This window comes from Rhagoletis pomonella, unplaced genomic scaffold (assembly GCF_013731165.1).
Source record: "Rhagoletis pomonella isolate Grant_MI unplaced genomic scaffold, Rhpom_1.0 Rhpom_scaffold_00006, whole genome shotgun sequence".
Lineage (NCBI taxonomy): Eukaryota > Metazoa > Arthropoda > Insecta > Diptera > Tephritidae > Rhagoletis > Rhagoletis pomonella.
The window spans coordinates 20,148,521-20,165,815 of NW_023458560.1; the positions used below are offsets into that span (position 1 = coordinate 20,148,521).

At 38.1% G+C, this 17,295-nt stretch overlaps 1 protein-coding gene across 1 annotated transcript in view; it reads right to left on the reverse strand.

Annotated features, from left to right (window-relative positions):
* Window positions 1–22: 22 nt before the first annotated feature.
* LOC118740491 (alpha-aminoadipic semialdehyde synthase, mitochondrial-like) overlaps window positions 23–17,295 on the reverse strand; it is a 23,695-nt gene continuing 6,422 nt past the window's right edge. The window contains exons 2-9 of the mRNA XM_036472048.1: window positions 13,211–13,357; window positions 10,592–10,768; window positions 7,193–7,571; window positions 6,548–7,122; window positions 1,706–1,776; window positions 557–1,641; window positions 320–496; window positions 23–261 (exon numbers count right to left, since the gene is read on the reverse strand). Of these exons, the coding sequence (XP_036327941.1) occupies window positions 143–261; window positions 320–496; window positions 557–1,641; window positions 1,706–1,776; window positions 6,548–7,122; window positions 7,193–7,571; window positions 10,592–10,768; window positions 13,211–13,357 (2,730 nt within the window). The 3' untranslated portion in view covers window positions 23–142. The remainder of the gene's footprint in view (window positions 262–319; window positions 497–556; window positions 1,642–1,705; window positions 1,777–6,547; window positions 7,123–7,192; window positions 7,572–10,591; window positions 10,769–13,210; window positions 13,358–17,295) is intronic.

The following is a 17,295-nucleotide window of genomic DNA, read 5'->3' on the forward strand; positions in this document are numbered from 1 at the left end:
AGCTCAATAAAATTGTAGAATATAACTTTTCTTAAATAAATATTTCTTTGTACAAAAATTTTGATATAAAAATTATAGAAACGTTATCTTAAGCCGTTAAACTTCTATTATATACATCAAAAATAAAATCAATCATCTAAACTTAATTTATAATTCTAGTTGTCTCCGTAGCTGTAAGGCCCTCGGCGCGTAACCGTTGCAACAGTGGTCGGTAGATATCGGGTGTAAAGGGTAGACATACACCGCGTTCTTGTATTTCACCTATAAAATATAGATATTTGCACTTGAGACAAGTTAAAAGATGAATTCACAAACTCACCATCCAATATCATTTTAGCTGCTATTGCTGCCGGCTGGCCAACCGTCTGTGCCATAGCCGAGTGTCCACCCGGTTGGCCGTAGACGACAAAGTTGATGCCACGCTCCTCACGACGACCGTCCTGCCAGCGTATGCCCACTTCGTGGCGTAGTATGACCAAGTCACGTTCATGCGGCTCTGCAATTTGGAATTAAATGAATTTGAACATAAATTAACCAAACAGTTAGTCGAACTCACCAAAAGCCAAACGTTTCGCGAGATAGTGACTTAGCGTGTCCAATGGCGTATTCATCTTTTCAACCGGTGTATCCTCCATCAGTCCTAAACTCTCCAGACCATCAGCGTTTCCGATGCGCTCTATCACTTTTTGTTTCAAATTCTCATAGAAAATGCTAGAATCGGACATACCCAGCATATTTATCACCAGTTGCCGCCAAGTGACCTCCGGTCCGTGCGGATGCAACATTGGATGTGGTTCTGGGTCGATCAAGCCGAGCAATTGCATTGGCTGTACACACTCTGAGAAGCCTTTATAGCGAATGGTGCCACGCAATAATGTATGCACATCTCGCCCCAGCCCGTAGAGTTCAGCGTACTTCGTTGAGTCGCGATTAGGAAAACCTTCTAGTGCGAAACCGGGCAAGAAATTTAGACTTCTAGGATTCGACATCAAATCACCACCACCAGATATCTCCACAATTTGGCCTTTACTCAAATACTTCGCCGCTGACAAAGTATTCAAGAGCACACCACGCGGCGACCAAGAAAATTTATACCGCAATGCGTTGTCCGAGTGCTCGGGCGCTGGCAGGCCACCACAGAAACTAACAAACGATTCAATGACACCGCCCTTCTCCTTCACCTCATCGATGCACTCCAGTGCTAGCAGGTGATCAATGCCTGGGTCAAGACCCACCTCATTCATGATGGTAACACCATTTCGGCGCGCTTCGTCATGCAGTTCCATAATTTCGTCATTCAAGTAACTGGCCGTTACCATATGCGTCTTCTCGGCTACACAGCACTTGGCTACCATGCCGTGTAGACTGTAAGGCAACAGAGAAATGACAACATCTGACATGGCACACAACTCTTGCAAGTGCTCTGTGCCCTCGGTGACGTTGAGATAGACACTGTCCACGCCATTGTATTGCTTAGCAAGGCGATCAGCTTCCTCTTTCAGCGCCGAGCAGACGGTGATGGAGACGTCTCTTTCGCGTGCGAGCCATTCGACAAGAGGCGCTGAGACCATGCCAGCGCCAAGTACGAGCACTTTTTTGTCAGAATCTAAGCGGCCTTCGATTTTGTGGCGAGAGCGGTAACTGTAAATTTAGACAGAACAAGTTCGTTAGTAATTAGTAAGTGCAAAAGTCCATTTAGAAATACCTGTTTGATTCACGCAACTCCTGTATATACTGGAAATTATCAGTCAGCTTACCATTGCTGGCAATGATTGCCTATAAAAATAAAAGGGGGTTTTAGTATTCGCTTATAAACTTACGCCTAAATTCATAAAAAATAAAGAAGACTTTAACTGCTTTATAAATCGACAGTTTATTTTTTTTATTAGTATAATATTCTAACATTTTGTGTTTCCATAATAATGCTTGATCATCGAATGTAATAAATGAATAGTAATTTTCCAGACTAAGAGAAGCTGAAACTTACACACAGTCCTTATCAGCTATTACGTTTCTTTCAGTACTGACGGTACCTACATATGTAAAAAAATATGTAAGTCTCCCGGCTGGACAATATTAACTCAAGTGTCTACCTTATCAGCAAGTAGTTGCTATTTTTAGCCAGCAAATCTCTCACACAGACATACAAGTGCATTACATCCCAGTCGAAAAACTTAAGGGCTCTTCTATACGACCTTGTCTTTAGAAGCTGTATTAGAAGATCGTCGAACCTCCCGCCATGCGCATGTGTATTTCCAAAGCAACACAAGTCAAACAAAGAAAAAAGTCGCAGTTTGAGTGGCGTGCCAGGAGTTAGTTGGCAGTTTGTTCTGCGTCTTTTTAATTTAGTGTAAAGGGCCATTCCATGCACAATACTAGAAAAATCGAGCAGAGAAAGCTCATCGCGGCTCTCGTGCCCAGTGGGATGAGTCCCATATACGTATGCTCCCATGTATGGAAACCAGCAGACCAACCAAAGTCAGGCCGACTTTTTGGCTTTACGCCTTCAGAGATAGTTTGCTTACAGAAAACCCTAAGGATAAAAATCGATATGTCTGTCTTCCAAAAAAAATCTACCATCCACGTTCTACTCAGTCTCACAAGTAAAATCGAAAACTTCATAGAGAACAGGGAGATCGCCGAATATGGGCTTAAGATAACTAAAAATGCTTTCGAAAAGACAAGACAGGAGCCGCTGGATAACAAGCGTACGTAAATCCAGAACCATTAAATCTACGCTCATTGGCTGGAGCGATAAATCCTCTATTATGGTCTATCGTAGGAGATGAGTCACTCAGCCTTCGGTGTTTAAAGGTACGCAGATTACATTGTCATCCTAAACAGAGGTAGGTTTGGAAACTAGATTTAAAACCTGCTACAAAAGCGGCTGAGCATAGGCACCAAATGGTTCAGAAAAAATGCGTTGAACATAAACCCTAGCAGACGTTAAAAGTCATTTCCTCCAGAAAAAGGGAAAGGAACTGTCTGCTACTTACAACCATTTCTTCAGGAAAAAGAAAATGTTTAATGTAATGTAATTGGCATAACGGATGTACGAAACCTTTACCAAACTCATTGTAAAATTAGGCCCATTCAATATCAAACAATTTTTACGAATTGTTACAAGTACTTGCAAGTTTTTACTGGAAATGCATTCAATAACCCAAAATATTTGCAAGAGAGAGCGAATTCGAGAGCGCAACAACCCGAGAGAGCTGCAAATCTTTGCTAGTAAAAATTTTTACCAGCAGGAATTTGCAGGAGTCAAAAAGTAAGGTTATGTTTCAAATTCAAATGTAAATAAACTGGTTAAGAGGATGATTTGATGAAACATAATTAGTGAAATGAAAATACGGTTGAAAAAGTTAAATATATCGTTATTTTTTATTCTTATGACGATGGGAACTATTCCCAATTAAAAAGAAAATTGCGCGCCAAAACTTAACCACCAGAAAGTGTCAAAATGGCTTCAGTTGCCAGTTTTTACTAGTTTTGCGTTCAATAACTTTTTCTGAAATTTTTATCTTGCTCTCTAATTTTCTTTTACGCTCTCGCTGCAAGTACTTACTGGAAAAGTTGTTGAATGGACCTATTATATGTCGTCGGTGCAGCGGACTATGGTATACAACCTACAAGGACTACCTTCAGAAATCATGGCAACGAAGTGGCAGATATTCTTAACAGCAAAGGGACTATACGTGGATTTATAGGCACAGAACCCTCCATCGATCTGCAGTGGATTTTGGATTTATATTTGGGTGAAGAAGGAAGCAATTATTACTGAACAAGTACGGAAGCTATCAGACGGGCTAAGCTCTTCAAACTGGAAATATCAACAAGTAGAACCGAAGCACTCCTTCACTTTACTTAGCACGAGGTTCCTCAAATATACGTGTATTAAAACAGGCCTGTAACTAAATAGAGATATGTCACAATAGATCGTCGTGGTAACTGCATATTGTGCCCCCTCTACTAATTAATCTAATCTTATCTAACCGCACTCAACGTGTTTTGACGTGCGAGCATTATGTTAAAAAATTCTTCTTGGCCAAAAATGGAGTTAACTCGTTAACATTTTTGCATGATTTATAACACGTTCGAAGTGGGTGAATTCGCAAAAGTGCATCGATCAACTTAGTCCAGCTTGTAGCGATGAAGCTTCATTCTTTGCCATATGAATTTTTTGCGACTTTTTGGATACATTAGAATGCTTATTACATATTAAACAGTAATAGAATATAGAACTCATGCAAAATACATTACCTTATTTATCACGCATGTAATGCATTACTACCCAATATACCCAATGGGATATTAAGCAAAACTTCCGCACCACTGCATGCATTTAGGCTCAGGGAAACCGTATGCCTAACAAGCACACCGCCTGGACACTCGACATTTTTTTTAAATAATCGATTTCCTTTCTTATTATGATTGGGTGGGGCAAGTTGACTGGAGTGAGGAAGCTGTAAATTTGTTCGCAAATACATCGAAGCGTAATGGAAGTTGTAATTTGGAAAGAGTTTCCGTAATCCCTTGTCAAATTTGGTTTTTAGACAAACCGGTTTTAGCGCTGTGTCATCTTCAGTGCCTATTTTTCGTCTTAATGGAAGAGTTGGCGGAGGAGTCCTCAGTTATGAGCTGTGAACATGTGAACATTAAATTTTGGCTTTCAGACTTCTAAAGCGTTTTCCAGGTAGAAGTGGCATTAGTTAAAAAATCAAGGACACATTGCTCAAGTGTTTGGCGACGATAAGCGTCTGAAATGGTATAATTAGTCTTTCATGGACACCTGGCCAAAGTGACATTACGGTAAATGTCATGGCTTACGAGCGTGCGATAAAGTACCTTGAAACAACGGCACCAGGTTTGTGGGAGCGCCACTGACCACTTGTGTGTTTGACTCTTGGACTTAATGTTCGCTCAGTTTACATTTGCGAAAACTAGGGCATGCAAAATTCCAAGGTCCTTATGGCCCAAATTTCACCGGGTGCGGTCAAAAGAGCTATTTATGAAAATCCAAAGTTCTCAAATTTAGTGAAGCTTCTGACAGGTCAATTTTTGTAGCAGGTGAAACAATAAGATCCCTACACTATCCCATCGGAGTTTGCGTGGTAAGCCTAAACATAGCATCTGATCCTTACTGCCTGGTTTGACTGGAGAATAAGGTAGAATCACCTCAACACCCCCTACTAGACTCTTCAGCTTTCGCGTGGCGTTTTATCTATTGAATAGTGGTCCCCGTACGTTCAAATTCTCAGAACCACCAAGGGCTACCTCTATAATGTTCAAGTGAGTCTCCAATTTGGGACGACTACCTAGCCTAACCTATGGCTTTTAGGTAGTTTGGAAGTGGATAAAAGTTCATAGGGAATATATCGAAAAACAATAAAGCCGACGGGTAAAAAGGAGTAAGTAGAAAAGTGTAAAAGCTTTTATAAGAAGGCGATAGCTTATTTTCGTCGTAATTACGGATAACCATGCTCCGGTAAAAAATCTTTAGAAAGAAATAAATGAGCCATGCCAGATGTACTGGTCTGCATAGCAAACCCTGTTTGCTTTTTGGCTTCAATCGGTCGGACTCTATTCAAAACCTTTCATTTCGTATATCTACCGAAGTATATAAGAAGATCGCTTTCAACTTAGGAAATATAACACCCACCGTCATTAATTTATTACCATTACTTTGAAGGTAAATTTCCTTTCACTGTCGCTGGCATACATGGTGGTGTAATAGCACAAGGCAAGACGCATTCGGAGCGAAAGTCGTCGGGCACTGCTCATTATTGTATTGATCGATGCGTAAGGGAGTGATAGCTACCATGTCAAACTATCGAACGTGCAAAAATGCTTTTTCAATTACGATACCTTGCGCATGCGTTTAGAATGGTACACAAATTGGCAAATCGTCAAATTTCTAGTCTGATTAGAACCAGAGGATACTGGCTTTAACAAAGTGTCGAATCCCACACTTTTTCCTAATGACAACAACATTTTTTACAGCCGTGCTCTCTTGATAAATACCAATTTTCCCATTCGATAGTTTGGCATGGTAGCGACAGTATATAAACTCATACTTCTGACTATTAGAAAGTTGAGAGAAAGGTGTGTTTTTTTAGGAATCTTACAACATTTCGACTTTGTATGGCAAGACCCCATGGGATAAGTAACAAAAACTGGTGTACTCGGATAGCAAGAGAGATAGAGAGAGAGAGAGAAAGAGAAAGAAATCCCGGCACCGATGACCCGCTTTGACCGCGGGGGAACATGTTTATCTCCACAGGGAACGCATTAGATTAAGTCAAGCGTAGTAACCACAGCCGTCCACGGAAAAGGAGCAAGACCAAAACCACAGCCGCAGTACAAGGCCATAATTGGAGCGCTTACGCTTGCCTAGTTTCTGATGCAACCTACCCGATTTTGTAGTAATAATTGCTAAAAAAATCGTGAAATGTAGTATACATAGTTGCAAAAGAGACAAAACACAGTTATCCTTTTACACAACATAGAATAAGAGGTAAACCAACTCATTTACACAAGTACTTACCGACTTAATGGGATATAAAAAGTTCTCCTCCTCAAGTGGTTTCTTCGCATCACTTTTAATTATATCATACACAAATGGACTTAATAGTTCTCCAAAGTAGTCGGTCGATTCACGCGGTAGCTGTGTAGGCATATTATCAATTGAGCACACCAAAACACCTGGTCCCTTAAAGCTCTTCATATCCTTGTTCCGATCCGCATCATATAAACAGAATGGCGTATCAATTGTCGTGCATTCGTTCATGAACTCAATAGAACCGCCAGGATCAGCAGAAATATCACAGATAGCCAACATGCGATGCGGCAACGCTGGACTGCCCTTGCTAGTGGGTAACCAAGGCGTATTTGCTGGTCGCAGCAAATTTTTAGCATCCGGTATGCTAATCAATTTCGGACTACCTACCGCCCAGTAAATACCATTAATAATCACCGAAGCATAGGGTGCGATTTTCGAACTGAATGTAGAAATGTAACGCTCTGGAAACTCATCATATTCACGTGCATCAAAACCTCCACCTTCACGTCGCTCCAAGTGATCCGTACGGCTTACTTCGCAGCCATACAACTTATTCTGACCTACGAACACAAAACACACACACAGTACGTTAATTGCTTTGTTGCAAACATGTCATTGCCTGCTACTTACTGCCATGCTCCGCCACCTTGCGCAGCATCTCAGGCGGCACATATTCTATAGGCAATTCCTGAAACACTTCCTGTGCACCTTGTGATACATTGCCCGAGCCAGTGAACACAAAAGTCAATGGCCCAATGGATTTAGGCATCATGCCCAATGATATCTCATAGCCACAATCTCGTATTGCCTGTCGCGCCATTGATGAGTTGCGGTAATTATGCGCCGGCCCGATGTGCATAAAGGGAGTGTGATGTCCCAATGCCAGCAGACGTAACCCAACGCCATGTAGAATATTCACCATTCCCGCTACGCCAGCGTATTTGCCAAATGCAACTTGACGTGCGCCACGCTCGTCCACTATGCGTTCGTAATCAATCAAACGGATATTCTGTGAAAAGGCATCAAAATCAGAGTGACAGGTTGATTATAATGTAATTAACTGCCAATATGTGGCATACGTATTAACAAATGAGTAGAGAGTAGAATATGGACATTAGGGCGGGCTAATTTGTATGCGCGTATAGCACAGGGGGATTCTACGTGCAGTTTTAAGCAAATTTGGCGAAGAAACCGTGGGTCTAAAATCAAATTTGGAGTTTGCCAAATCGCGAAAATAGGTTATTTATCATTTTTCTGTAGTGTCGTTAAGTGGCTAAATTTTTTATAAGAACATACTATAAGCGGTGTTTTGGTATGAGGAATCCTTTTCTGGACTTGCCTTTTTCTTAAAACTTCCATCAGAGGGCGCAACAATGAAAATTTTCACATTTTCTTCGAAACCTATTTCCGCAGTTTGGCAAACTTCAACTTGATTTTAGACCCATGGTTTCTTCTGAAAATTTGCTTAGAATTACACTTAGAATCCTCCTATGATATACGCGCATAGTCAACAAAAAAACTGACCCGCCCTAATGTACATATATATTTGTGTACGAGTATTATGAATTCATAACTTATAAATTTAACGAATTAATAAACTTACTTTTTCAAAAGACCATCTTTGACATTGTTTTTACTCAAAGTGCTGTAATTTCGTAATGATAAATTCGTGCAAAATGTACGGGCATTTTATAATTTTGATTACTATTGAGGCCTACCATGTATAGTTCGTGACTATGTGTAAGTAGGTGAAGGTTTTTTCTATGCAACCTAACTATCCAACCACCACGAAGCACGGGTGCAATTAGGTGAAATAAATTCATTGATTTAATCCTGTGTCTAAGGCTGAAATCACACCGGATCAGTCAATACATTTTATGTTGCACCGATTATGGCGGAAAGATAGGCAACTCTCGCTCATCGTCAGATTTTGCAAATAATCTCTAACCAGGCAACTCCTCATGGCTTGACCATAAATAATGCTGCCGAAGAGGTTTTATGGTTACTCCCAACCTCACAGAAATAACTGATATGACGCAGAATGCCCAGGAAAATACGCAGCATGCCACGCCAACCTGCAGCCAATGGCAGGAATAGAGACATCTCCTCCAAAGGAATAAAAGAAATTATTTCAAAACCGGAGATATTTTTTCCAAATCATCCATTTTCCAATATCATCTGCATATGTCAGCCAAGAATGATAGAATACAAGATTGCGCCGATCAGAGAGGATTTTTGAGAATAACTTTTGTGTGACGTCACACTGGTGCAATTGCGAGAGAGAAATGCCAAAACGTGAGCAAGAATGGAAGAAGAAGAAAAAATGTTGCAAGGAAAACGTAAACAAGTTGCACAAGTGTGACGTCATGCAAACAACGATTCTGTCAAATTCGTTAAGAGAGGAATAGCGGTCCGAGATCGGCGCAACCTTTGTATTCTCTCAATCGTGTATGTCAGCAGCATGGTGCCGCTGCGATTCAGATTGGCAGCTCTTATAACGCTTTCCACCATCAGATTGAACAAATCTCATGAGAGTGCGCGGAGAGGTCCTTTCCAATTTGGCCGGAGCTGAAAGTTGTGCTTAACGTCACTCTACATAGCCGTATTAGTTTTGCGGGGATCCCAAATTTAGACATGGTATCGTACATACAGCTTCTCTTCCTGCTATAAAAAGCAGCTGTAAAATCAACAAAAATATTTGCATATTGAGTGACTTCCAGAATTTGACGTGCTGTGAAAATCTGGTCAGTCGTGGACTTACAAGGTCTGAAGCCACTCTGATAAGGTCCAATCATTTGGTACGTGAAGGGCTTCAGTCATTCACACAGTATAGTCGACAGGATCTTGCATGCAATATTAAGAAGGCTTATTCCGCGATAATTGGCGCAAATGGCGGGATCTCCCTTCTGTGTAGATTGGGCAAAGTACACTGCGATTCCAATCGTCGGGCATGTATTCATCAGAAAAAATTCTGCTTAATAGCTGGTACATTCGCGCGACCATCTCTTCGCCGCTGGCTTTTGAACAGCTCAGCCGGTATACCATCGGCTACGTGGGCATTGTTGTTTGTAAGCCTCACTATTGCTGTTAGTTATCACCTCGTATTGGTCGTGTGGAAGGGCATGAGCTTCGCCTCCATAAATTGGGTCCAGTTCTTCTCCATAAAATTAACCGCTTGTGTTCTAATTAAAACTCGTTGATAACTGTTCCCGCCATATCTCAAGTGTACTCTGAATATTTGTAACCTGATTTCCATCTTCGTCTTTTAAAAAAATCTCTCCGGTTTTGAAATAATTTGGCCTGAAGGAAGCTAACGAGGTTGGTCTAGCGGTGAACGAAAAAGTCTTCGCGTATTGGGACGCACGTCACCGTTGGCAGTCATAACTTTGAAGTAGTTAAGGACTTTGTTTACTTACGATCCAGCATAAACACCATCAATAATGTTAGTCTGGAGATAAAGCGAAGAATAACTCTTGCCAACAGGCAATACTTGGGACTCGGTAAAGTAACAGAGATGAGAAGGTTTTGGAAGCTTTCGAGAGAAGTATTCTACGCAAGATCTCGCGTGGGCGACGAAAAGATAGAATAACGAACTGTATGAGCTTTTTAACGACACAGACATAGTTAAGCGTATAAAATTACAACGATTGCGCTGGCTTGGACATGTTGTACGCATGCAGGACGACGCTCCGGTGAAAAGATCCTTCGACTTCGCACCAATGGGTGGACAACGAAAGCAAGGGCGCCCACGAACACAATGGAAGAACCAAGTGCAGAAGGACCTGCCCGCACTTGTGATGAACAACTGGCGCAAATCCGCAAAGGAGAGATGCACGAAAGTCGTATTATGAATTTTCACAGTGTTAAAAAATAGTTGGTTGTTGTTTCAAGTCCTCTAAACATTTATTTGAGCTTTTAAAGTTTTCGACATACAAAAATACGACACCGTTGTGAATAATCAAATTATTAATTAGTGTTTAGTACTTAGTTCATATTTATAGAGTTTGAATTTAATTAAAGAATACTTACTTTTTCTAAAACGGCATCCAGCAATGGCATATTCGACTCTTGAGCCTTAATCGTGTGCGAGAAGAAGCAATATGTTTTGCCTGGAATTAGCGCATCTATGGGCACCTGTTTTACACCAAATATCACAGACGCCTCACTTATGTCCTCCTGTACAGTTGCGCCAGAATGCATGTAAACCTGTTGGATATGGAAATTGTTTTTTGATCAACAAGAATTTGATATAATATTACGAGCCCTAACCGCCAAAATAACGTAAGCGACATTTTTTTCAAAATTTTCTTTTTGATGCAGAAATATTCCTAGAGCATCTAGATGCATTTCTGCATCAAAAAGAAAATTTTGAAAAAATGTCGCTTACGTTATTTTGGCGGTTAGGGCTCGATTAGTTTGTACTGAAATAAATTGTTAATCTACAAGATTCGATATACATATCAAAAAAATAAATAAATGAAAACATTTTAAAGACAAAGTTGAACATTAAAAAATTGCTACATCATTACATTACATTAAAGTTGTTAAATGTCGCAAATTACTTTTTATACCTAGTTTAAATTCGGCATAACATATACTAAACAAAAATCTTTTTCGATTTTTTATTGCTGATATTTACTACATACATACATATAAACATTGTGCATCAATATACTGCTAATAGTACATATGTACACAACATAGAGGTTAAAAAATTGCGTTGCCCGAAAAATATTCTAGAATAGGCTATTAAATATCTCCAAAATTTTAACAACCTAATCTAATCTTCAAAGAATTCAATTTTATTAGACCTTTCCACAGCTAAACAACAACAACAATGAAGCGAATATCAAGTTGCAAATATGATTTATTAAAGGTTTTTAAAGAGATTATACCATTGAATTTATATGCATGTCAAATTTATTGAAATTCAGCTTGTGATTTCAAAATTTACAAATTAATTAATTGTGGTCTTGCACCTGCCGCGGTTGTCCTTATTAATGTAAAACAATAAACTTACTTACATAAATGCATATACAGTATAAGAACATAGATATGTATACATATGTATCATATAACGCAATACATATATGTAAAGGAGCGATAATCTCGGTTTCTGTGTTGAATACTTCGACACCACGTGTCACTCAATATAAAAATATTTACGTTTTTATTTACAACTTATTTTGTTTTCTGTTTTCCATCGATTCCAGATTATTGCATTGGCCCCCCGTCGAGTTGTATCTTATCGCGTTCAAAATGCCTTGTGACGTAGACATGTTTGCACATAATGTGCTTAGATCTGCCTTGTTGGCATACTTTTGCAATAATAAAAATAATTTGCTTGTTCTCGTGAATTGAGTCAACTTTTTGTTTATTTTCTTATTATTTGTGATTAATGCTAAATTATTTTAAAATAGTTTTCATTCCACTTTATATTTATGGTAATAAAAAAAAAACTACGGTATATGATACTCATAATTATGCACCTAACAGCCAATTTTCTAAGACAATTTGCAGCGAATATTGCTGATAACCCGAATTTGCAAGACCTAAGAGCTAATAAAGAAAGCAAAACAAAATATCGAAAAGCACGCAAAAAAGAACTAAGACCCGAAAAATAGGCAAAAGGAAACACTTTTTGCGTAAAGTTTATTTTACATAAATAAAAACGAAAAAACAAATACAAACTAAGCACGAGTAATTTCATAATAGGAAGGATTTTCTTCGTTCGACTTTTAGATCATAATACCTTAATCTATCTCTTGATGTTCATCTTTCGATTATCGCGAAGGAAAGCCTTAAATTAACTAAGCCAGCGCTCGACGTAAGCTGAGCCAAGCTGTCGATATACAGAAAGAATCAAATCATATACATCCAAGAAAGAACCCGGAAGGTATATCAATGGTCTGATGTGGACAATATTGAAGAGATGACAAAGCTGTTTTAGCCTATGAACGGGAAAACTCTTTTGCCCTGTGAAACCGCGAGGTCGTAGAAAAACCAGGTGGAAGTATAGCTAAGTTACCCTCATAACATCGAAAGGGACTAGTAGATATTTTATATAGTATCATAGCGCTGTTATCCTTGGCGCTTCAGTCCTTTCAACCCATGGTAGGTATGGTAAGGTATAAATTAGTTTGTAAAAGGAGGCGTGGCACATGCCATATACGTGGAATTTTTAATTTGGTCTTAAGACATATAACAGGGTCTCCTAGACCACCCAAGCAAAAATATGACCTACCAAGTCGGGTATGCTCTGTCTTTTCGTGGTATCACCGACTTCCGGGTTTTCATAGAGCTGGGCCTTCAATGGCGAAAAGTCTTCGTGTAGTATTTTAAAACAAAGCAGGAAATACGAATCAATAAATTTAGTTCTAAAGCTGAGTTTTTTGTTTGTTTTGCAAGTTAATACTTTCATTTGACGCCTTTTGTTTTAGAATCTTTATATACATATATATTGAAAAGCTAATATTTTTATATATAAAATAATATCGTATGAACTAATGATTAAATAGTTATTTTAATAAATCTGCATTGAAATAATAACTATGAAATTTATACTTTCATATGATGCCTAGTGTATAGAATGTATAGAATTTAAAATATTTCGATAGATTACTACATACTAATCGTTGACTAACTAACCTGCATGGGATAGGCTCGCCGATTCGATGGCTGCACGATAACCTTGACACCTTTTTTCACCAACTTTTGCACATGCGATGGTCCAAAAGGCGCACGTCTCTCCCAAACCGATTGATCTTCTCGTCGTATAGCGATAACTTTACCGTGCTGCAAAATAAAATTAGAAATCATATGACTACACAACTTTTATTTTCTAGTTTTTATATACATATGTATTAATCAAATAAATAGTAAGCACTTGTTGGTGTAGGTTGATTCTTTGACAGGGTGAGAAGATGATTCGTTTTGTATTCGTACTGAATGAAGATAATACCTTGAATTTTTTTTTAGAAAGACTCTCTAGGTTTAAGATTGTTCATCTAAGATTATACAATGGCTTAGGATCTAATGAGTATATCCCACGAAACGCAAATTTTTGGTAAAATCCTCAGAACTCTCTCTTATCGATCGGAATGTGGTATGAATCCCGGATCCCAAATAACGCCGGAATATTCAAAAAAAAAAAGATCTCACAACGCTTGAAAAGAGGCTTTTAAGAGTCAGACATTTAACTTTCGGAAATTTAACATTAATCCGTTAGATTTACACTGTAATACTATAAGATAATTAATATCATTTTGCAGATTTACGATGTCTTCAGGGCTTCTAATGAGAAGATGTAGCTTATAGTCGTCAGCTTAAAGCAAACACTTGCTATATTTGGAGACCTTTACGACGTCATAAAAATAGTGAAAAATAACGGACCTAGATCGCTATTGCCCGAGAGCGACTATCGCCAACATTGACGAATAGTTTCCTGTTCTTCAAGTAGAACTCAAGCCAAGTTAGGACGATGGTGCGAACTACCAACATCCCTAAGTTGGAGACAAGTAGGCCATGGTCTGAACTGTCGAAAGCGACCTGAGATCCGTTCTCTATTGTATCCTATGCAAAGCGAAATTTGAGAAAAAAGCGATACTGCTCTATATAGATATGCTGCTTAAAGGCGGAAAATAAGTAGCTATTAACGATAATTGTGGAATTATTGAGAGCTTGATCTATAATTTTCCACCAGATTCATTAAGCCTCATTGAAAAGATGAGATGCAATGAAAGCAAGAAAGTTCCTAAGTAAAAGCTTTTATTCAAAACTAGTTGGAATTTGATAGTTCGAAGAAATGGCAAGCCATTTCCATTTCGACTGATACGCATCTTTAAATAATTCATCCAACTTATTGAATAATTTGAAGGTAACTTTTGAAACACGTGGCAACCCTCATAAAACATTCCAAATGTGCAAACCAAAGATTTCTTAACATTCTTTCTTTTGCCTACGGTATTTTTATATTTCATATACTTTTTGTATTAGTTAATTGGGTTAGACCGTCCAAAGAGGTGTCAGCCCTCTTCAAAACTATTATCAGGCTTAATCCTTGTTAACTCTCCTTCGCCGGACATTGCGATACATACTTTAATTAACTGATGGTTTAGAGGAATTCCATTTTACAAACATGTGGCAACCCCGCTAAATACATTTCAGTAAGAAAAAAATTTCCAAACACCTTCGATTGATACCCCTATTTTAATAATTCATTTAACTTATTACATAATTTGAATTTAACCTTTTAAACAGGTGGCAACCCTCTTCCAACACCTCAAAAATATTCTTGGCGTTCAAACTAAGGATTTCTTAACACTTCTTCGCCTACGCCTGAACACACAAGCTGCACACCGATGGTTCCAAAGCTGAAAGTGAACTTGGACCAGGCGTTTTCTCTAAACTCCTGGAATAAAGAAGATCTATGCAGCTGCCTGGATTTGCAGTTGTTTTTCAAGCAGAAGTAGGTACTCGCCATCGCTGAAGAATGTCGCAATTTTACCATGTATCCGGGCAGCCATTATGGCTCTGCCATCTTTTGAACAGTTAGGTTTCAGACAAAGTAGATTTAGTTTTAGGCGCCGGGCATCGCACCATTCCCGGAAATTACGCTGCAGATGAGTTAGCCAGGGACCATCGCCAGTAGCATCAAACTGGCATATAGCCAAACTCATTTGGCGGTATTTCTAGTACAACCCTAAAAGAATGCACAACTTCAAAAAAAAAAAACAGACATAACATTGGAGTCAAAATTTGCACGTGCGATCACCCAGTTCCTAAAAGAATTCAAATTTAACCGGCCAAATTTAGAATTCTGCGTGGGCAGACTGGTTTATGGGCGCTTTCCCCACACACATCTCCTTCGGGAATGAGCGAACGGAAAGCAGTAGTTGCAAGACGACACCAGTGAATTTCTATACGCATGGATGGAAGCTTGACGGAAATGTAGGGAGATGATTCTCTTATGCAGGAACTTTTATTTAGGCGTGAATTAATAATATAAAGGGTATTTAAAGAAATAATGTGCATTATTTGATCGCATCTTTCTCTTTCCTTTCCATATTTCATACAAAAAAATCAGTGGGCATTTTTTTTTACAGTTCATAGCTGTTTTATTTATCTATCGATTCTCTTTGTTAGTAGCTAAGTTTTATCATACAGCGTTCTTAGTTTGAATATGAATTTTTAATTTTTTCATAAAAAATAAATAAAAATAAAGTGTTAATGATTAATAAATTTCTCAGAAACTACTAAGCCCATCAAGGAGTGGTGTGCAATACCTAACGCTCGTATCTATACTTTTTTAGGCAGTATAATACTTTTTTTTTGTTTCCAAAGATGCACACTGCGGTTTTTTCCAAAATACTGCATTTATACAGTTTTTGCTGCCTAAATTTTTTAATACACAATGTTCGTGGAAATACATTATAACAGTGCATATACATATGTATGTATATACTGTTAGGTAAAAAAATAGGGACACGATATCTTGACCAGTTTTAACTATTTTCCTTTCTTTTGTTTAATGTCTATTAATTTTTTATTAAGTGTAGTTCTAACAACAACAAACTTTGTGTTTATAATTTATAATAACTATATTAAGGGTATTCAGACTATACTCGTTAAGGTCTTAATTCGGTATTCGGTAGCTACCACCACCATTGTTTTGTTTTTGTAATTTACTGAATATATCATTACCAACATAACCAAGTGGCAAGTCTGATAATGTAATAACACACGCATTAAAATGTCAGCTGATTCCTTTTTGTTAATTTTTTGCTGGAATTTTCTCACGCGAAAAGTGCATACATTTCAATAAATCTTTCTGTCGTGGAATTAATAAAGTTTTTTAAATAAAAGAACTTCACGTCAGCTGATTCGAGTGTAATTTTGACCAGAAAAAGAATAAGGGCGTTCCAAGTTGAAAGTGTTTCCGAGTTACCAGATAACGAATTAATGCATTAACGAGGATAGTCTGAATACCCCTATTAATAATACGGTGAAAGTTTCAATAGGCTAAGAATTCGCGTTCCATTCAAACAAATTTTTGAACATAGTAACTTTGTATGGACGAAAATACGTGACGCGGTCAGCAAAAAAAAACTTCAGAAATCGACGCTATTTTGTACGCTTTAAACTAAAATTTTGTTGTGCAATTTTTTCATTTTTTCTAATTTTTGTATATAGTGAGAAAGTACTGTAAAAAATGCTTTTATTTTTAAATGCAGATACTGCAAACGTATTTTTTTCACACTAATATACAGTTTTTTGTCGGAAAAAAGATACAAGCGTTAGCAATACCGTTTACTTTTCATTTACTAACTGCGTAATTAGGTGGAACCACTTTTTTTTTAGCTGAATAACGGTAAATTACAAAAATTTCGAAAACCAAGCAAGCAATTCTACAAAGGAATTGGATAGTAGCGTCCGGTGCACAAAACAAAAATTTAAATTTGTGATCCAGTGGAATCATTGATTTATATATTTTCACCCCTTTGGGGAAATTCCTGGCATTTTTATTTCAAATATATGTATTTCATGCCGAATTTGTCTTTTTTCTTGAATTTTGTACATATCGCCAACCATATCTCACAATTTCGTATGTATCATCAAAAACAAATTCATTCGGTAAGAAATTTGCTACGTGTATCTAACTTTGCCGCAGATATTGTAAAATATTTCAAGGTTTTTAGAGATTTCGTCTGAAATTTACCAAGTGAAATCAAACG